Raw genomic sequence first — 22,266 nt, 5'->3', positions numbered from 1 at the left:
GTTTATTGGTCATCCCCGCATACAAGGACTGTCACTTTTGTAACGTGCAACATGTAATCACAGATGTGTGGAGAGACTTGAAAAATAAGTCTGTGTTTCACACCATCATCACAAGGTTTACTACAATTACTTATTTACAGATAAACATACCGACATTTTACACAAGTAACACATGAAGCTCAGAACAACATAATAGTACATTTAACTTCATTGGAATTCAATGCAACATTTTCATTTGACAATGGAGAGCAGACATGTAAAAGGTGAAAACATTCTACAATTGTTGTTTTCTTTATTTACAAATAAGCATTGCAAAGGGGTGGTAAATTTTCAGAAAGTTTCAAATATATGGCGTGCTACTGAATTGGCACATCTACGTCACAGTTCTGAAGGTCTGGGTTCAAAACATGGCTGAGGGCTTTTGTCTTGTCCAGGGAAGCCAAGACGACAAGTATTATCAAAAAATGATGAGAATTGGAATTTACATGTTCTCTCTGGGGCGGCCCGGTAGTCCAGTGGTTAGCACGTCGACTTCACAGTGCAGAGGTACCGGGTTCAATTCCAACTCCGGCCTCCCTGTGTGGAGTTTGCATGTTCTCCCCGGGCCTGCGTGGGTTTTCTCCGGGTGCTCTGGTTTCCTCCCACATTCCAAAAACATGCATGGCAGGCTGATTGAACGCTCTAAATTGTCCCTAGGTGTGAATGTGAGCGTGGATGGTTGTTCGTCTCTGTGTGCCCTGCGATTGGCTGGCAACCGATTCAGGGTGTCCCCCGCCTACTGCCCGAAGACAGCTGGGATAGGCTCCAGCACCCCCCGCGACCCTAGTGAGGATCAAGCGGTTCGGAAAATGGATGGATGGATGGATGTTCTCTCTGTGGGGTTTTTTTTTTTTGGCGTATCCTCCAAAAACATGCATGCGCGGTTCATAAAGACACTCAACTGCACATAAGTGTGACTGAGTGTGAATCGTTGTTAGATCCTTGTCACTGATTTGCAATTATTGTGTCATGGCACATTCGTATTCAGAGAGAGACCACCAGGTGTTTTAATTGTGCAATTACACTTTATTGGTCCCAAAATGATTATTTATGTAAAAATAATGTATTCTTGTTTCTCTCTCTGAGGCAGTGAATTATTGTGACAGATAGTACAATTAAATGCACTTCCACTGGATGTCAGAAGGTACATCATTAACCTGCATGTCCACTTGGACATATTTTTTAAATTATGTGCTGTGAGACTTTTTGAGCCTAATGAGGAGATCGCAAAAGAAAATGGATGGACGGATAGATAGTGTAGAACTGTACATCATCATGTGAGCTGGAGAGCATCAATATGACAAACTACTACTACAATACTGAACATATTGGAGGAATTCCTCTCTCACAGTGTCACTCAAACCTTTGGAAAGGCAGCATATTTGATAATAAAAATAGATTAGGATCACAATGTTGTAGATTGGTGTATGTATGTTGTTAAGTAATTCACAGTACGTAGCTTACCAAAGGCTTTGTGAGGCCTGCCTGAGTTCCATGTGCAAAAACTGTTTCTTCCCAAGAAAATATCAAATTCAATAATAGACAGTAATTGCATTTTCAGCAGGTGTTTTTGTTCGCATTTTAAAACTTTCACAAAAAAGCATCACCTGGCTTTATGCCGCTTTTTCCCAGAGAACAAAATTAATGATGAATGATAGAAATGTAATAGGTGAGGAGGTTCTTGTATCATCTTTGGAACACAATGAACTGAAGAAGTGATCCAAAATGTCCCCATGACACGACACGTTTAGTCAGCTCACAGCCACAATGGGCTCGACAGAGAGGATGTCAGTTCTCCCTGTGAGGGCCCGTCTGGCAGTGAAGAGTGAGTGCGTGTCCTTGAGATGAGGCGAGTCCTCTGATAAATTGTGGTTCTTCTGCAGCGAGGGGTGGCTGGGCTGTGGCAAAGCTTGCCTCTGCCCAGACAACTCGTCGTCAGGCCAGGCGGTCCTGTGGCACGGCGGGCACGCGGCGGCGGGCTGACGCTCCAGCTCCAGTTCCACCACCACGCTGCGGCTCCTTCTGCACATGCTCAGGAGAAGACGTAACTCCTGGCGGAAGGTGGGGTTAAGACAGCAGTAGATGAACGGATTGTAGCAGGTGGAGCTCATGGCCAGCCAGTGAAAGCAGAAGTAAAGAACGTTGGACGAGTGGATGGCCTGACTGGACAGCAGCACCACGTAACAGTTGAGCGGGAACCAGCAGACAGCGAACACGGCCACTACTACGAGCAACATGGCGAGCGTGCGACGCCGCTTCCTCCTATGGGTGGCGTGCTGAGCCGTTGTGGCGTCGCCAATGGCATTGTGGTGCCACAGCCTGTGGGCCACTGTGGTGTAGGACGCTGTGATGATGACAAGGGGCAGCATATAAAGGAGTATGAAGGTGAGGAGGTCAATATACTTCCAATAGACATCCGATGGCTCGGGGAAGTCTGGGACGCACAGGCTGCGCTCTTTTTCCTGACTGGTAAGGAGAAAGGAGATCAAGGCATGTTCACTGTACAGTGTATTGCACACTCCGCTGTGTAATGCTGTCCTGAAAACATATTGGCAGTGTTAAAAACGATATCAGAAGGTAAGAGAGTGGAAATTGGTACTGCGCTTGTTTTTTTTCTTCACATTAAAACACCACGAAATCTTCTCCCCTTCTGATGCATCATGATCATGGCACAGTCAGGTCATAAACTGATATTTCCCTCGTTATTACAATATGATTGGAGAAGGTAATTGCTCCATCACCATTGTAACCAAAATGTCATGTGACTATTCTTGTATCTGCGTAATAAAGATGAATCATAGACGAAGCATTTAGGTCCATTTGGCTTTGTGTGTGCGTGTGTGTGTGTCGTTACCTGAACCTGAAAGTGAAAAGTTTCTGGTAGATAGCATGTGGAAGGGAGAAACAGCTGGCCATTATCCAGATGACAGCCACCCAAACACTGCCCTGAATTGGTGACATGCGAGGTCTTAGAGGATGTAAAATTACCTGTGGTGATGGAGGGGGAGGTCATACAGATCAGACCATTAAATGCTTAACATAAAATGGTTTTCTTCATCTGTGTGTGCCTTACACAGATGCATAGTTATCAGGAATATCTACCAGTGCCATTTACTGCTCCAAATCCGGTTTTCCCTAATCCAGCCTGTTTTGTATGTAATCCTGTTCCAACACACATGATTTAAACGATCAGTTCATCAGTAAACTTTGAACAAGCTTGATAACAATGCTGATTACGTGTGCACATTTTGAGCATGACGTCTCTGATCCACTGGTTAAAGGACACTTTGATTCTCTCCTCTTTCATCTCAAACTGCTTCAAACAACACAGCGTGTGAACGGAAAAGTGGTTAGGACTGCACGACTGTCCGTGTTTTATGTTATGTGTTGTGTTTATTATTTTACTTTATGTTAACTGTTTTGTTAAGCGCTTTGTTACAGCTGCCGCTGTTGTGAAAGCGCAATATAAATCGGCATGTATTGTATTGTATTGTATTATTTGAATCGGTTGTGTTGAAACAGAGCTTTATTTAAAACAGGCTGAAAAGCTCACGAGGTCCGGACTTGGCGTTGGAGTGCCAAATCTCAGCTACCTGTATGCTCCCCGCTGCCTTTCTCTGTTAGTCAAATTTGAGAAGCCACTTATCAGATTTTACGCGTGGTCAAATTCTTCCCCAATGGGCCCATATCTCACTTGAGATTCAGAAAATAAAGCAAAACATTGGTGAAGATCAGACGAAAGACCAACATTGGAATGGCTGTCTAGATAGGAAGACACAAGTCACTAAATCACGCACACAAAAAAAAAAAGCCTCAACTAGACTTTGACTAAGTATGCATGAGATAGTTATGACAATTTGCATTCAGCCAGAATGCAACTGCACTCCTATGTCAGTGTTAATTTGAAAAGTGCAGTGTGTGTGTGTGTGTGTGTGTGTGAGGTCATGCAACACAATAAAGCTGAAATGTGATTGGACCAAAAATAAACAAATGACCCACAAAGGACCGAAAGCTGTGAAGCCAAGACGCACACAATGACATGAAAACAAAAGACAGTTGGAAATCAATTACAAGACATGCATCATGACAAAAGACAGTTGGAAATTAATTAAATGGTCTGTCACTTCTATAGCGCTTTTTCACCTTTGGGACTTGAAGCGCTTTACAATGTTTCCTCATTTACCTCCTGCTGATGCAGGATCAAGAGCAAGTGGAGACTCTGGTTTCGTCCCACATTCCAAAAACACGTGCGTCGGGTTAATGGAACACTCAAAACTGCCCATAGGTGTATGTGTGAGCGTGGATGGTTGTTTGTGTATGTGTGCCCTGCGATTGGCTGGTCACCAATCCAGGGTGTCCCCCACCTACTTCCCGAAGACAGCTGGGTTGGGCTCCAGCGCGCCCCGCCACACTTGTGAGGATAAGCGGATCAGAAAGTGGATGGATGGACAAGAGAATCGGGGCTATTTTTGCTCAGTTCTCTCCACTAGTCTCAGTCTCCCTCACACAATAGTCCGATGTTAGAAAACGACACAACAAAAGCGCACACAGTTGGACACCTAGAAATCAAAATGATCCGTTCGTGCCGACCTCCAATTTGTCCGGGTTTTAAAAGGTTCCCATAGAGGAATTACGACGAAAAGAATAATCTGTGCCAAATAAATTTCACCTCGGTATGTTATTAAACAGTACAAAAATATCTCAAATGTAATTGAAAAACATCTCAGTACATGATCTTGTTGACAGAGCCAGGAACACTTGCAGCAACTGATTGAGATACAGACACTGGCATGTAAAATAGGTTTAGATGAAGGCTTGCTAGGTTTGAAAGGTGCTGTGGCCAGTTGCAATCAAAAATGCAATTTTATCCACAATTAAACACTTTAATTTCGATCTGCTATCTTTGACCTCATTTGATGAATAGCAGGAATTCAAAATAAAAATTTCAATTAAAGGCAAAGGTGTTCTGCGGGTACTTTTGCAAATTACAAAAGATGATTAAACTCACGATAAGGGGGGGGGGGGGGAATATTGGATAGACCAAATCTATGAATGTCATTTTTAAGTGAAATACATTTTTTAAATTAATATTCTCACCAATCGTCAGTTAAAATAATAATTGCTGAGATAAAACCAATCATTGTATGTGAGGAGAGCTGTACAAAATTGCGAGCGATGATTAAAACCTGTTTGAGTCTCTTCTCAATATAAATTAGCATGATTTCAACAACAACTTAACAACAACAAAAAGTAACAGTCATGCAATATGCATTCGTGTTGAGTTCCCTGAAAGCAACTTAAAAGAATACTGAGCAACACTAGAAAATGCCAAGGCACACTTTCAAGCAAATGAGTCGGCAAGGTTCAGCACATGCACACTAACCTGTCGGCGGTCCAGAGCGATAGCCGTGAGCGTGAGAGTTGACACGTGCAGGGAGCAGTACTGCACAAAGCGACTGATGTGACACATGGTCCTTCCAAAAACCCACGTGCTGTTTACAAAGCGGACCTGTGAGAGACACACTTACATTGATGCACTGAAGTACTTCTTGACAGTCATTCATTCAGTTCAATTCATTTTGCATCAGTAAATGTGGAGATGAGATGGAGCCCCGTTTGCCCGAATCTGGGTGTGTATCCGAGCCGTTTCTCCTCAGGAGGCTCGCGGTCATACTGGAGCCTATCTCAGACGTCTACGGGCAGTAGGCGGGGTACACCCTGAACCGGTAGCCAAACAATGGCAGGTACCACATAGACGAACAACCACTCGCCCTCACAAACACACCAAGGAACAATTTGGAGTGTTCAGTTAACCGACTGTGCATGTTTTGGGAATGAGGGAGGAAACCGGAGTAACCGGAGAAAACCCACGCAGGCATAAGGAGAGAGATATTGCGGTCGATTGAAGAGTACAAGTTGACAATAACGGATCGAGGATCGGTTATTGTCTTTTTTTATCTTGCTGATTGGTGATTGATCCCAAAATCTTGATCGCGTAAAGCAAGGGTGTCACATTCATTTTTGTCGCAAGCCACATTGTAGCTACGGTTTCCCTCGGAAGGCCGTTATGACTCTGAACCCGATATCACTTTTCTAAAACGAATTGGTGGATTACTAGTTTTGAAATCAGAACCCAGAAAAGTGTTTGTTCAACTATGTTTCCGTTTATTTTAAAGTGGGGATTGGTGACCAAAAAAAATCTGGCAGTATCTCATATTGTTCATGTTATGAAGTGAACACAACGGACAAAATTTGCCTTCGTAGGCCACAAAAATGATGCCACGGGCCAGATCTGGCCACAGGGCCCTGAGTTTCACATCGGTGGTGTTAACGCCTTGCTGTCATATTTATGATTGAAAAACGATCACATCCATCATATAAGGAACATTTTTCAGTAACATTCCATCCACCACACAACTCAGAATGTCTGGCCAAGGGTGCAAATCCACCAAAATTGCGTTCCCCCACCTCCAGCTAAATTCAAGTCTACTTTCTGTCACCAAATTGTCAGGTGCGCTCGTGGTGTAATGAAAAATGCCCTCACCCTGAACGCGAGGCGCAAATTCCCAAACACGGTCAAATCGATTTAGCTCGGCACAAAGATGAAGATGCGCAATTTTTTTTTACACCAAGCATTCATGCGCCTATCTACCAAAATGGAGCCAGACATTTTGCCATGACTCGATGACATTTTTTCACAACAGTTAAGCAAAGATTGTGTAAAGGTGACGAGATTTTAGTTTTTTGAAGAGGTCCCCAAACTAACTAGAGTGGCTGAATCTTTGGACGGCACTCGCTATGTCACGCACTTTTAATGGCACAGCTGTGCGTGTGCGCGTGCGGGGTGGGGGGCGGGGGACGAGGGTGAGAGAGAGAGAGGTTTTGCCTCGTACGTCTTTTGAAACTCGTCAAGTGTACTTTTTTGGGGCTTGGTTTTGTGCTGTGCAATTTTCAAATGTAAATATGTGCTTTGAATCAATAAATATAGGTTGGGAAAAATGTCACCATACATGTGACGCAATTTGAATCGTTTCGTTTCACTCGAGCGTGCACTTACCAGCGTGAAAGGCGTGTTGAGCACAGTGATGAAAACATCCGCCACGGCAAGGTTCATGATGAACACGCTGGTGGCCGACTGGGTGCGTTTGTTTTTAACGATCACGTGGCACACCATTGTATTTCCGAACAAGGAGATGACGATAATGACCGAGTAGGCGGCGACCAGCAGCGCCTTGACGCCGGACTCCCCGCCGCGCCTCCCGTCGCCACGAGCCAGGGAGCGCCAGTCCTCCAGCATCCCTTCGTCAAAATCCAGCAGTAAATAAGGCGAAGTCCTGTTGCTCAACTTCTCTGACGTGTTCGCTGCAAGTTCCGCGAACGACAGCATCTCATTCGTCTCAGGTGAGCTGTTGTTTACTTTGTTGAGTCCCGCTGATACTATTGTGCTCGTGGCCAAGCAGAACACAATTGCGGGCAAGCACACAAACCCAGATCTCATCATTCTGACTATGCAACTCTAAGTTGTCCTTTTAGAATCCTCCAATTTGTGGGTAAGAGTGTTATTCGCCTGCCTCTCAAGTGAGCTGTAGAGAAGCGCCCAACAAGTTGCTATACGCATTGCTTTTCTTTAGACTCTCTCCTGCAGCAGGCGCCACCAACCCCCCCCCCCCCCCCCCCCCCCCCCGCGTTGAAATGCTTCCTCGCAGTCGGAGAAGACAATGACAGTCAAAGCACGTCAACCGAGCCGGCCCAAGGCATAAGTACTCATGAGTATAATGTAACGGAGGACAGATACTTGATTACTGTAATTCAGGGTCATTTTCATAGCCACTCTTACCTAAAAAATGAAGGATGGCACAAATAAATATCGAAGTACAGATATGTGAAAATTCAATGTTCCTTAGGCGGTTTTATTTTCGTTCCCAGCGCCAGTCTACCACAAAAAGCAGTCTAACATTGTGCATGAGTGGAGATTTTTTTTGTATTGGTATTTTGCGTGGGTTTTCTCTGGGTACTCCTGTTTCCTCCCACATTCCAAAAACATGCATGGCAGGCTGATTGAACACTCTAAATTGTCCCTAGGTTTGAATGTGAGCGCAGATGGTTGTTCGTCTCTGTGTGCCCTATGATTGGCTGGCAACCGGTTCAGGGTGTCCCCCGCCTACTGCCCGAAGACGGCTGGGGTAGGCTCTAGCACCCCCGCGACCCTTGTGAGAATAAAGCGGATCGGAAAATGGATGGATGGATGGATGGATGTTCTCTCTGTGGGTTTTTTTTTTTTGGCGTATCCTCCAAAAACATGCATGCGCGGTTCATAAAGACACTCAACTGCACATAAGTGTGACTGAGTGTGAATCGTTGTTAGATCCTTGTCACCGATTTGCAATTATTGTGTCATGGCACATTCGTATTCAGAGAGAGACCTCCAGGTGTTTTAATTATGCAATTACACTTTATTGGTCCCAAAATGATTATTTATGTAAAAATAATGTATTCTTGTTTCTCTCTCTGAGGCAGTGAATTATTGTGACAGATAGTACAATTAAATGCACTTCCACTGGATGTCAGAAGGTACATCATTAACCTGCATGTCCACTTGGACATATTTTTTAAATTATGTGCTGTGAGACTTTTTGAGCCTAATGAGGAGATCGCAAAAGAAAATGGATGGACGGATAGATAGTGTAGAACTGTACATCATCATGTGAGCTGGAGAGCATCAATATGACAAACTACTACTACAATACTGAACATATTGGAGGAATTCCTCTCTCACAGTGTCACTCAAACCTTTGGAAAGGCAGCATATTTGATAATAAATAAAAATAGATTAGGATCACAATGTTGTAGATTGGTGTATGTATGTTGTTAAGTAATTCACAGTACGTAGCTTACCAAAGGCTTTGTGAGGCCTGCCTGAGTTCCGTGTGCAAAAACTGTTTCTTCCCAAGAAAATATCAAATTCAATAATAGACAGTAATTGCATTTTCAGCAGGTGTTTTTGTTCGCATTTTAAAACTTTCACAAAAAAGCATCACCTGGCTTGATGCCGCTTTTTCCCAGAGAACAAAATTAATGATGAATGATAGAAATGTAATAGGTGAGGGGGTTCTTGTATCATCTTTTTGGATATTTTGCTCGACTTTGCACAGGTAGAATTGTACGGAACCGGGTATTCTGATATGGAACGAGACTTTTCCAGGCCAATTGTGGTGCATCCCTTATCCATCCATCCATTTTCTAATCGGTTTATCCTCATGAGGGTCGCGGGCATGCTGGATCTTATCCCAGCTGTCTTCAAGCAATAGGCAGTTTACACCATGCAGCCAATTGCAGGGTACGGTGCATCTCTATTTGCATTAAAATCAGGCCAGTCAGACAGCAGATTTAAATGTAGACACAAATAAATAAATAAACACAGGTTGCCATAGTTTGCAGGATAAAGGCGAGATGTGAGCCAAGGCCACCAGGAGTCTATAGACCAAGATGGGCAGCCGGATGACGTCACCTACATTCCCTTCGATGCAAAAATTATGATAGGGACTCAAAAAAATGCGAAGGCTGTGTCTTTGTTGGGCTGCTTCTTCTCTCCGGTCGTTAGGTGAAGCAGCCCAGGCGTGTTTGTATCAGTAAATCCTGAACTCCAGAGTTTAAAAGATAGTGACGAGCGAATTGAATTCTTGCCCTTGTGAGGTTTTTGAGTCTGAGTGACTTCCTTCCTTGTTGATAAATAAACACGCATTCAGTAAGTGGGGTCAGGGTGTCATCTCTGCGGTTTTGATTTAAAAAAAACACTACTTTTTCTAACCAAATTTGCAGATGTGCTGGGGGGGGGGGGGGGGGCAGGAACGCCCAGTGAGGCGTAGCGTGTCTCAACTCTCAACTCAACTGTATTTATTGAGCACTTTAAAACAACCACCACTGTATACAAAGTGCTGTACATGGAGCAAATATCACATATACAACAATAAACAATAAAACAATAAATTAATAATAAAGACAGTAGAAAGCACAAAACCAGTAAAACTAAGATCAAGTATGAGTCATGCTGAATCAAAAGCCAAAGAATACAAATGAGTTTTGAGACGAGTTTTAAAGATGGGCAGCGAAGAGGCTTGCCGAATGTTCAGTGGGAGGTCATTCCAAAGAAAGGGACCAGCAATGGAAAAGGCTCGATCCCCGCTGAGCCTCCGCTTAGTTCTTTGTACCTCTAATAGTGTCTGGTCCGCAGACCTGAGGCACCGGTCAGATGTGTAAAGGCGGAGGAGCTCAGAGAGTTAAGGTGGAGCGAGGCCATTTAAAGATTTGAAAACAAATAATAGGATCTTAAATAGAACTCTAAAATGTATAGGGAGCCAGTGAGCCAGTGAAGGGATGCCAGAGGAGCAGTGATGTGCTCCCTCTCATGAGGATCAGTCAAGAGGCGAGCAGCAGCATTCTGGACCAACTGGAGACGCTTAAGGAGGATTGTCTGACTCCAAAATAAAGTGCATTACAGTAATGCAGCCGGGATGTGGCAAAGGCCCGAATTACTGTTTCAAAATGCTCATGAGAAAGGAGAGGTTTTACTTTAGCCAGCTGCCTAAGATGACAGAAGCTGGATTTAACAAGGGCACCAATTTAAAATCACTGTCCGGTTTAAGACCAAAGTTTGAGACTGGTGACTTAAGATAAGGAACCAGGTGGCCCAAGTGTACAGGATAGGATGTACAAGGGCCACTGGGACCAGACGCTATCACCAAACTCAGAAATACGCTGAACTAGACCATTGGCACCTCATGAAAATAATGACGCAGACATTTTTACGCCAAGCGTAGATTACTTTCTGTTATCAAATTGTCAGGCGTGTTGAGGGTGAGCCAACTCCATGCGCCAGAACACCCACAAAGTTGCATGAGTATGAGCTCATGACTTGCATGGGCATGAGCTCACCGGCAACAGTCTACCAAAGTCAATGATCTTTCTGACGGTTTTTTTTTTATTTTTCACCCTAATGATGCCTTGCTTCACTAATAATGACAGTTCTTTGCACTTCATATTGAGAGATGACCTCACCATTTTGCTTACCTTGTTTAGCTATATGCGAGGGACAGATGTAGCTAGCAGAGCATAATCTTTGTTGTCATTCAGCTCCTGTATTAAATTAGATTGTATTATCGCATATGCCGGTGGTGAAATCCATAGAAGTGGCGCGTGTGCGGCGAGACACGTTGCTAGACAACGTTCAAACAACGGCCGGCTCACTCACTGTAAAACTCATGGAACAACTCCAATTATACATTCAGTAATAAGCAAGCGATGATTCAATTAATTTTATTGTATTTATTGCATACAGAATGAAAATGCGCATGCGCCTTCAAAGTCGCCTGTTGGATGAGCCGCGCATATCAATGGAGAGGAAGAAATGAATGGGTGACACATCTTCTGAGACTGCGCAATTTTTCACTGATTACGCATGTGGGTATGCCTGAAGCCTCGACAGAAGAAGCCTCGTCAAACAATTTCCTAAAATGACCAATCATTAAGAAAATGTATGAACACATTTATATTCATACTCCAAAAGGTTTTCTCAGCTGACCAATAAGCACTATACAGTGAGTAGCATGATTCTGCTCCTCCGGCCTGAGCCTTTTTTTTTTTCGTTTTTCAACGCTTAAGTACCCTTGGGCGACTTGATAGGTCGATATGAAGGGGGGGGGGGGGTGTCAAAGATACCTTTGACATATGCAGGGTAATGCAAAGAAAAGAGTAAGAACATTTATCCATAAATGAGAAACAGTGAGATGTACTAAATGTAAAAAATGTTCTTTGGATTTAGATTGAAGATAAAAACATGGATGAATGAGAAGATATTATGCATGTGGTGGACATTAGAGTGATACTTGCTTCAGTTAGAGAATTACCTTTGTTCATGGCAAAAGCACAGCTAGAGACTCCTTATATAATACAATCTCTTACTCAAATATACCAGATAGATGCTGTCTTTGTGACAGAAAGTGAATTTCCAACCCTTTCACACATCAAACAATTTCCATGGTTTCTGAACTCAAAAAAATGCTGCAATGGTTTCTTATTGTCTGCTTCTTTTATGAGTCTGAATGAAATCAGACTGAATAATGCTGAACAGCATGAGCTGGCACATGGATTTCAAATGACCCAAATAGGGCTTGGATGTCAAACTGAATCACCGAGCAGCTCAAAACTCAAACTACACTTGGTCTGTTCCATTGCGAAGTGTTAAATTGTGTAACAACACCGAGCAAGGCCATATTCAGAAGGCGGCATGGTGATCCACTGGTTATCACGTCCGCCTCACAGCGCAGAGGTGCAGCGTTCCATTCTGGCTCCGGCCTTCCTGTCTGCATGGGGTGGTCTGTTCTGGGTACAGTACTCCGCTTTCCTCCCACATTCCAAAAACATGCATGGCAAATTAATGGAACACGAGAAATTGTCCAGAAGTGTGTGCGTGTGTGTGTGTGTGCGTGTGTGCGTGTGTGTGTATATATATTTATTTATTTATACATACAGTATATATGTATAAATAAGAATAAATAGAGTTGGTATACTGAGAGAGTATGATTTATCTTGGCTTTTGGTTGTTGTAGTTGACATTGTGGAATGGTACCCTTGAAAGAAAGCAGTGAAATTGAAGAATATGATGGAGATAACAGTACAGGAAAATGAACTTTCATGCGACACAAAGTAATACATACATTGTTGTCCTATGCTTCCCATTACAAGTGTGTGTCAACAAGTGTGACTATGCTAAAAGAATAATTGAATAGTTCAAATAGGTGGTTTGCGGCAAATATGTTGCTTGTGCCAATCAAGAAAAACAGGTTAAATGGATGGGTGGAACTATTATCAAAAATTCAACAGAGTGAAAACGATATTTAACAGTGAAAATTTACAATATTATTAAATACATCAATGGATACCTGGATGGATGGATGGGTGGTATTGTAAATTAATTGAGACGAGATAATTATTTCGACAAATGTAGTTTTTGTCACTTTTTACTGTTTTCGTGTCTATTCTGGATTAATGAACATGGGGGTGAAACACTGAGATTATCGCAGTTCAAATAATAACCGCATAACGGCGCTGAATTGCAATGGAGCACCAAAAACAACAGTAGTAGAAGACGAAGAAGAGGAAGATGGAAGCAGAAGAAGCCGTCAAGAGACATGGGTGTAGTCCTTCAAACATGATACTCACACAAATTAGTTGTTTAAAATTAGAGCATTAAAACCTACATTTCCCCCAGCGCATCAACAAAACAGTCTGTCGGGTTTTCGTTTGAATCCGGAAAATCGAGGGGTGAGAATTCTAATTTTTTGCCCACATTAAAAAAATATATCGTGTATATTATCACTTTAACGCTTGCCTGCTCTGCATATTTAACTACGTGCGCACGTTTTAAAAAGAAAGTGTTTATTTATGACTAACGCTTGCGTGCTCTGCATTTTAAACTACGTTCCCGACGATGTCCGTGTTTTAAATGAACGGCATCAAACTGCAGCAGTCATCTAACGTAAGGGTGTAACTCCTGACAGGCATGACAAGACAAGAACCACGCGTTTCTAAAATCAAACGCATGCACACACAAAAGCATTGGGTTTGCGTATGGAGCAGCTTTAGGTCCACGCTTTTTATTCATGGTTTATGATCTGTAACATGATCGTGGACGCAGTGGTAAACGGGAAGAAACTCGGAACCGAACAGAGACTCACAGTGGGAGGCCATTTGCTTGCTATGTCCGTGGAAATAGAATGTACCCGTTTACGTGCTTGTACATAAGAGTGGGAATTTTAACAGCAGCCCGTTGACTGCATTGCAACTACTGCGAATGATGAAAGCGTCTGTTTTGTCAATACAGCAGTAATGGAAACACTTTAAAGACCCTGTCAAGATAAATAAATGCTTTCTAAATTTGACTAGCCATGGAGAAGATTGTTGTTAATTTGCGTGATTAATATAAATTGGCAAGTAGATTTAAATGAGCTATCAAAAGGTTGAAAAATTAGGCTTTTTTTGGCGCTGTCAAGCAGCGTGACCGTCAGCAGTCAATCAAATATTACTAAAATGATAGTTGTTTGCATGGTGTAAAACACAGGTGTCAAAGTCCCGTCCTCGTGGGCCACTTCCACACCTTTCTTTGAAAACTTTTCAACTCGGTACCAGCGTCGCTATGACGTTACACCAGTCCATACAATAAGAGAGGGGACGGAATAATTTCTGAGTGCCAACAGCAATACACCAACCGATGGGAAACGTTTCAATGCTATTTTCTGGTTGAACACTGAGCAACCATTTCCAAATATGGGCAAGCCTTCCAATTGTAGTGTTGAGAAGAAGGGGGGGGGGGTTCATCTTTCCCATAACACTAATGAGGACAAGCACTATAGAAAAGATGGATGGATATGCTTGCCACTGTGTCTCTCTCATTGCTTTGTTCATAAATTCTTGGACACAGAGAGTCGTCAGCATGGAGTTTCCAGACGATTTTAACCAGCTGGATCTTCTAAATACACACAACCACCTGATCCCTCGAGGGGCTAGCAGCCTGTGGACTGGGAGTAAAGATGAAGAGGGAGAAATGGATGATGAAGAGGTCCATAGTGAGGAGTGGTGCCTTCAAAAAGAAGAAATTCTCAAAGACAAACCAGCTGCGCTCATTCTTTGGGCTGCAGAAAACAACCGTGTAAGTGTGCACATTTTGACCTGTTTGGACTCTCGTGTTTGAAAGACACAATGCCGGTTTTGCCTTTTTTATACCTCACTTAAGTGCAACGATCTATTCAAGTCACCTCTCAAGATAAAGACAATTCAACACCACAAATCATGATACACTCCAGTTTCAAGGCTTGAAATAACTTTTTTAAATCTTTGAGCAGTTGTTTTGCTAATCAATTAATTCCTCTGAGGAGCAACTTTGTAATATTGAGGAGCAATTTTTTGGTAGATAATCCCGCGGACCTGAACCAATGACAGTTGGTTCATGACATGGAGTTACAATGTATGGCTTGCCTCGAAATGCTTCGTGATCCCCCATCAGAGTTGGAGGAAGTGTTTATTTAGGTAGAGGAGATTTTGGCCTTTAGCGCTGAAGTTGCTGCCCTATGTGACCTATCATTGGATTGGATGAATAATCTATTTATAACATGTATTTGTTTCATATTTTGATGCATTTTTATGCTTTAGAAAACATTTATGTCTGAATTTTTGGGAATCTTGGAACGGATGAGGGCATTCACATGCAAAATGCATCTCTACTTACAAAAAAATTCTTCCAGAACCAATTCATTTCGTAAGTAGAGGTACCACTGTGCGTGTGTGTTTGTGTGTGTCTAATATATACACCCACACACACACACACATATATATATTATGTATTTTAATATTAGATTAAAATATTTAATTAAATTAAAAATGCAACTGTCATAATTAACTCAAATTCACTAAAAATTTATCGTGATTCCTCACGCATTTTTTATCATTTCTGAATTTCCTTTTATATTTTTTGTCCTATTTTTCCCCCATTTTAATGCTCTCATCAACTCAAATCATGAATCAGTTTTCTATGTGCTAAATGCAAATATTTACTGAAATAACAATTTCGATTTTCAATTTTATGTGAACATTTTTCACGTGGAGCAGTTATTGACACATAATCTCTCACACAATATTACTGTACATCAACAACAGTGAAAAAAATATTTTGTCACACAACAGCTGCTTTAACAGCTCTTTTTATGGAATCAAAACAGAGCAATATAACATTATAAAGTGCACATCTAAGGTAAACTAGTACTCAGCCTATAGTGGATTTAAGCCATGGTTGCATACTTCGTTTTTCTCAAGTTTGCTTTGAACACAGCAGTCAGGCTATGTTGATTCTGTTGGTCCTTCTTGCGCGGAAGTCTCTCTTTGGTTTTGTGTAGACATCATTTCGGATGACTACACTTGGTTTGATGACAACACTGGAGACGTTTTATTTCCGCTAGGTCGTTACCACTGCACGGCTGAACTTCACCGTCACTGTCAGACGAACACAGAGAAGCTCCACCCGCTCTATTTATATGGACACGGAACACTGTAACCTTCCGCACAAAATAGTTCCAAACAAGTAACAATCGCATCAGTGGCATACATCGTTTACCTGTATGCTACAGGTAACTTTGGTCTTGTCAGTGGAGCAATCTGGCAACTTTTTAAAAGTAAACTTTCCATTCATAAACTCTTTAAGTATACGTTTTCGGTGTCTCGAGCTGCTGTGGCTGGCAAAACAAACGTGCGTGGACCTATGCAGCGTGCTTGTTGTTTTGTTTCTGGTTTATTTATAGAGCAACGTAACATCCGCTGTGACGTGTGCCGCGTTAATCTCGCGAGAAAAAATGTAATCCCGTTAAAATTCATTTTTCAGTTTATCATTCACCACCCGCGATAAACAAAATTCCGCGAAGTAGCGACCAATTAACATATATATTTTTAAACATTTCCCCACGTGGGCCTTTGCGCTTTAGCAGAGCGCACTAACACACACACACACACACACACACACACACAGGCCAGCGACTTTTGTTCTTATAAGTCTCTCTCTCTCTCTTTCTCTCAGCAACACACATACACTCACCTGTGCGCCCATGCGTGCACGCACACACACGTGCCCCACGTGGACCTTCCTCGCTTGAGCAGAGTGCGCACACACTAGCGCGCATAGTAAACAACACTTAGACACAGATTTTTGCGGACTTCAAAAAAAATATTTTTTTTAATGTATTTTTATGATTGTTTGAAAAAATCTGCGATGCCCCGAAGCCGCGATAAACGAACCGCGAAATAGCGAGGATCACTGCAATTATTTTGGGGCGGAACTATATGTAATTCCTAAATTTATCTTTAGCTACTCTGGTGGATGGGCTTTTGTATGTTTCTATAAATCAATAAAAGATAATGAATGTCAGCGGTCCCTGCATCCTGTTTGGACACCACTGGTGTATTGTATTTTTGTAGTGAATTGCTGAACAACACGATGCCTTGTCACATGGTACAAAAGTCATGTGAAGTCGGTTATTTTGCAGATGCTTTAATGCTGCTGCCTGAGAGCAATTATTGGGCAGCCAGGGACTAAACCACCCATTTTTGATTACCAATGTGATTTACCTTGCAGGTGTCTTTGGTCCACAGATTGTTAGCTGCAGAGGCCTCGTTGGTACACAGCAGCGATGAAGACGCTTACACTCCCCTGCACCGGGCCGCCTACGGCAACCACGTGGACGTGGCGGCTGCCTTGCTGGCTGCCGGCTCGAAGGTGAACGCTCGCACCGTCGACGGTTGGACGCCCCTCCACAGCGCGTGCCGCTGGGGGCACGTCACCACGGCGACCTTGCTCCTGCATCATAGCGCTGACGTTAACGCTCAGACCAATGGAGGCCTCACGCCTCTCCACCTAGCCGCCTCGCACAGCAGTTCGTCCAAAAGTGACTGGCGCCACACTTTGGAGCTCCTCCTCTCTCAGCGCCACCTGAAGGCAGGACTTCGCAGCAACAGTGGGGAGAGTGCCAGTGAGCTGGCTCGACGGAACGGCCCCTACCACTTCCTGTTTGAGATGGTAGAAGACTGTGCCAGTGTTTTTCCCAGTCAATGAATGTTTTCTTCAAGACAAGTGAGGTATTTAACAGTTTTTTAAAAAATGACTTCGGTAATGTCCATCTTGTCAAACTGCATATTCATTGTGGTAATTAATGACAGTCTTGGGAATTTTAGGAATCCAATGTGACAGATTCGGCTGTCACATTGGCTTTTTGTTGAACTGAATCTGCCCTCGCAAATTTCTTTTTCCCAACCTGTTTTATTTTGACTCTGACTTCTCTTGAGGAACTCGAAGGGTGTCTGCTGATGTACACAACTTTGAAAGGCTTTTTTCCCCTTCATTAACTGCAGACACTCAAGAGGTTACATAAAAGATGTTTTGATGCTCAACCATTTGTCTTCCGTCGGTGGTGAAAAATTGACACAAAGTTTGCACTTTTTGGAACTTTAGACATTAACACAGCCTAATTGTTATTCAAATTATCTACTGATGTTTTATGTGACACATTTTAAACTCATTTAGAATTGCGTAAAAACAAAAAAGAGGGGAGGTGCCATTATGATTCTGACAGTTCCAATGATACCATATTAACTTACATTACATGGTAAGAAAAAAAATAGCACACATCCTTACCCAAAGCATCACCAAAGTGGACGAAATCTTTGACTGATGGTCGAACTTGATTATGTCAAAAAGCTTGCTTCTCAGGCAGACCCAAATGGCACATGTCTCTTGTGTCACATGTGAACATGACGGCCACATGGCAAAGTTTTTGGACTTGTTGGCTGATCATGATCCAGACCATGACCCATGTAACACCTAACTGAGACAAAATGTGGATATTCTGGCCTGGGTGGTCGCCTGGAGCATCCCTGACATTAAAGCACGTAGTCAAGGTGAAGTACTTACTGCTCTTTTGCATGCTCCTGACCGTCAAACATTTGTTTTGTTTTTGTCATTTCCGTTTGCTGTATGGAAAAACAGTCAACGAAGCAATTGAACAGTGATGAAAAAATAGTCCTTTTTTTCCCCAGGCTTTCTTTCATCAGACATGCAGATGGGTGAGTCAACCTGCAGGAAGGTGACCTTGTTGGCGTTGTGTTTTAATGGTTTTTAAATGAAAACTTCATGAATTATACATGTGTGGATCGACTTGTAGTAATGATTAGTTTAGTTTGGAAAAATGCCTCCGAGCTGAAAAAATACACCTCTGTATTGATATCTTTCATGGTAAAAAGATCAAATGATTAAATTATAATTTTAGAAAAAAAATTAAAAAATAATTTTAGAAAAATCGAAAAAAGGAATAAAATGAATAAAGAGTAATCCATTAAAAGAAACCTGTAAAAAGCCAAAATTATTTTTAAAAAGGGTGGAAGGCTTTTAGCTTTTTGGGTGATATCAAGAGTAATCGGTTCTTAAATTACACGCCTAATAATCGACTAGATAAATTTGGAGTACGAAGAAGTAAGACACTCGATCGGCTCTCTCTCTGATGCAAATAATATTCTATCTTCTTAGTTTACCTTAGTATCGCCATAATTAGGTCAAGTCCAAATGAAGTGGAATTAGCTTCTCACAGGCCTAACAGCTTTGTACAATCCTAACACCTGTCATATTCGTGAGAATAACATGAACATGGGCCGAAAACACATGAAATACGCAATATAAATGAAGCAGTTACTGAGTAAATATAAAAGGTATTTTCTAACTAATTGTAAAGCAACAATTACATTAATCAAGCCATCATAATGCCTTGTCAAGTAAAATGACAACAAATCATATCATGTGAATATGGTTCAATCATCATTACAACACCCATATCACTTTTGTGTAATTCATAGTATAACAAATAATTTAATGTTTTTTTCTATCACCAAGTCATCATGCCTTTATGGCATATCAATTTATAAGATAAGATAAGATATTTTTTATTTGTCCCACACTGGGGAAATTTACAGCCTCCAGCAGCAAGAATGTAGGCAGAAAGAAGAAGAAAAAAACAAACAAACACCGTTCAATTAAGTGCAATATAAATACAAAATGGATAAATCGCAGTGCTATTTACAGTTGTTTTCCACATCATTAATTATTATTAATATTATTGTTGCTATTTTTTATTCAGCAGCCTGACAGCAGTTGGTAGGAACGAGCGTCGGTATCTCTCCTTCTTGCAGCGCGGGTGTAACAGTCTCTGGCTGAAGGAGCTACCTAGTGCTGTCAGGGCGGGCTGGAGAGGGTGGGAGGGACTGTCCATCATAGCTTTTGCCTTGCATTTGTGTGGACTGTGTTCTAATTCCCTACTTTAAATTGGGTTAGGCGCTCTCTTCATCTTGACATGGTGCCCCTGTTACATCATTTATCATCCGCACCTCTTATGTGCTCTTATACCGAAACTCAGTCCAACAGTGGCCATAGTGGGTTTTCAAGACGTATTTATATGTCATGGGGATTGAGTTAGTTAATGCATGTATCAAGAATGTTAAAAGCAGAAATCAATTTATTTCATGTGTAAGATGATTAAGAAATGATAGAAAACTCATGATGTTAACTACATATTGAAAAGGTGTAGAAATTTGATAAGTGTGATTCGACCCTGTCTATTGATAGGTCAGTTGGTTTTGTTTTGGTTTTTTTTTTTTTTCTTTTTTTTTGGAAATCTCGTTTTGCCCTGTTACTTCCTCGTGACAGATTGTTATTTCCACCATCCACTTGGATTGATGGCGAGCCTTCCCACTTGGATCTAGAGAGATACAGATATACTGTGGATGCCGCACTCCCAAATACTGCACATTCACTCCCATACAGATTATATGAAACCAACACACCAGACAAATTACTACAAACTTGCCTTTTAATTCATAACCCTACTCCAACACACCTGATTCAATTGTTCATGATTGTTTCAGGGCTCTTCAGAGCTTACTGATGAGCTGATCATTTGAATCAGGTGTGTTTGAGTCGAGAGGGATCTAAAACAAGCAGTATATGGCTCTCGGGGAAACCCGGGTTCCCTACCCCTGCTTTAGACGGAACAAAATGGAAACTGCTAGTTTTGCCAGTTAGTGCCCTCGTCTGCGCATGCGCGGTGAGGCATGCAACAGGTACAGTATATGACTGGCTTCCCCCGCATATCAAACAAGTGACAAATTTCAAAAGGGATGATTGAGATTTCTTTAAAAACTCATTTATCACCATTGACAGGCATCTTATTCCAATGGGATAGAACCAGGTGTGCTGGCAGCAATTGAGTTAAGGCCATGCAATCGACCGGTAACACCTTTGCAAGCTACTGGTCGATCGAGAACGGCGCAAGTGAGCACACCCAATTTACATTGTGCTTCAGGCAGTTTTGCACTCTTGCCAGAGAAAGCGACCGTCTGTAATGAATGGCAATTTAGGCCATTTCGTCTGAAATACTGAGTCTTTTTCAGATTCACTTTGTACATTTGATTGGTTAGTTGTTGTGGCAACCTTTGCATGTCTGCCGAAGTGCATTAGAAATGTGAATGTGAAAGCAATTTGGCGGTTGAAGCCCCAGTGAAAAGTGACCCCGCCCAATGCTGCAAACAATTTAACCTCCAGAAAGGTCACTCGATGTTGCCTCTTGATGAGCTCCCATTTAGTGCATCTTATAAAAGTTGTGCCTCCACTAGTGGCACTGGGTACGTCGGATTTTGGACTGAAGTCACGAATCGGATCGGTGAAAAACATGAATGCAGTAATTAACTCTGATTGGAGTTAGAAGCTATGGCAAGCAGTAAAGATAAAAGCTCGGTACTTTAAGGTTAAAAGTAAGTCATGCCTTTGGTTGTGACCCTTTGTTATCAAAAGTACCCCATGTTCAATACAGTAAATTAAATTCTGCATGGTATGTGCGCGTGCATGTGCGCGCGTTTTAGTTTTTTGCCATTAAAAAAGAGTCAAATGTCAAACGTTTGTGTAGTTACTGGCTTGGGAATTTTTTTAATGAGGCTTTTCATGACAGCGTTCTTGTGTAGACCAATTTAGAGAGTGACGCAAAGATCCATTGTCCACAGGAATGGATCCTTTCACCAGCCAAGTGGTTCAATATCTTGTAAATGCCCCATGAGATTGTGTGCGTAACATTACAGCCTATAAAAATATGTTCATATTAAGTGTTTCAATTAAAGAAAATACAGATGATGATGTTCACGTATTTGCTTTTAAATCAGATTTGCAGTTTCTAATAAATAAATATACTTTTAAAAATTAGTTTCATCCGATGGGTCAGTTGTGACCCGCGGTATATGGCAAATCATAATGCAGGTGCAATGAAAGGGACATTTTTCACATCATATCACATGACACACAACCCTGCACAGTAACATCGGCAGTGAGAGGTTCCCTGTAAGGTCTCCTAAATGAGGTTGCTATGGAAATGGCAAATACGCCTCTTCCCTTGATTGAAAGTGATCCACTAAAATGATTTTCCAGGTATAGCGGCGCAGTTTTCGGAAGAAAATCAAACACCAGGCTTTGCTGAAGGTTCAACATCTTTGCTCCACAAGGGCAATTTTTTCAACAGATGCTCCTTCAACTTTCAAGATTTCCAATGTATTAATCAAAGCAGACACCATAAACCACAGGCGGCCACTACTGTGCAGTAT

General features: G+C 42.0%; 2 protein-coding genes across 4 annotated transcripts; one reads left to right on the top strand and one right to left on the bottom strand.

The window, feature by feature from the left end:
- Positions 1–51: 51 nt before the first annotated feature.
- gpr83 (G protein-coupled receptor 83) lies at positions 52–7,540 on the bottom strand. The gene is made up of 4 exons (XM_086119753.1): positions 7,097–7,540; positions 5,423–5,548; positions 2,894–3,027; positions 52–2,505 (listed from the first exon to the last, which is right to left on the bottom strand). Exons 1-4 carry the CDS (start codon positions 7,538–7,540, stop codon positions 1,791–1,793), a joined length of 1,419 nt encoding a protein of 472 aa, XP_085975879.1. The 3' UTR covers positions 52–1,790.
- Positions 7,541–13,200: 5,660 nt separating this feature from the next.
- ankrd49 (ankyrin repeat domain 49) lies at positions 13,201–21,802 on the top strand. Of its 3 annotated transcripts, XM_086120765.1 has the most exons (4): positions 13,201–13,359; positions 14,516–14,743; positions 17,213–17,712; positions 18,670–21,802. In XM_086120765.1, exons 2-3 carry the CDS (start codon positions 14,528–14,530, stop codon positions 17,687–17,689), a joined length of 693 nt encoding a protein of 230 aa, XP_085976891.1. In that variant the 5' UTR covers positions 13,201–13,359; positions 14,516–14,527; the 3' UTR covers positions 17,690–17,712; positions 18,670–21,802. The 3 variants fall into 3 exon arrangements, with proteins under 3 accessions (XP_085976891.1, XP_085976890.1, XP_085976892.1); XM_086120764.1 differs by having other exon boundaries at positions 17,213–21,802; XM_086120766.1 differs by lacking the exon at positions 13,201–13,359 and having other exon boundaries at positions 14,600–14,743; positions 17,230–21,802.
- The last annotated feature ends 464 nt before the right edge of the window (positions 21,803–22,266 follow it).

The sequence above is a fragment of the Hippocampus guttulatus genome, chromosome 9 (assembly GCF_054856545.1).
Source record: "Hippocampus guttulatus isolate MCC_2025c chromosome 9, RoL_Hgut_1.0, whole genome shotgun sequence".
NCBI lineage: Eukaryota > Metazoa > Chordata > Actinopteri > Syngnathiformes > Syngnathidae > Hippocampus > Hippocampus guttulatus.
This window is presented reverse-complemented; position numbering and strand designations above follow the sequence as displayed.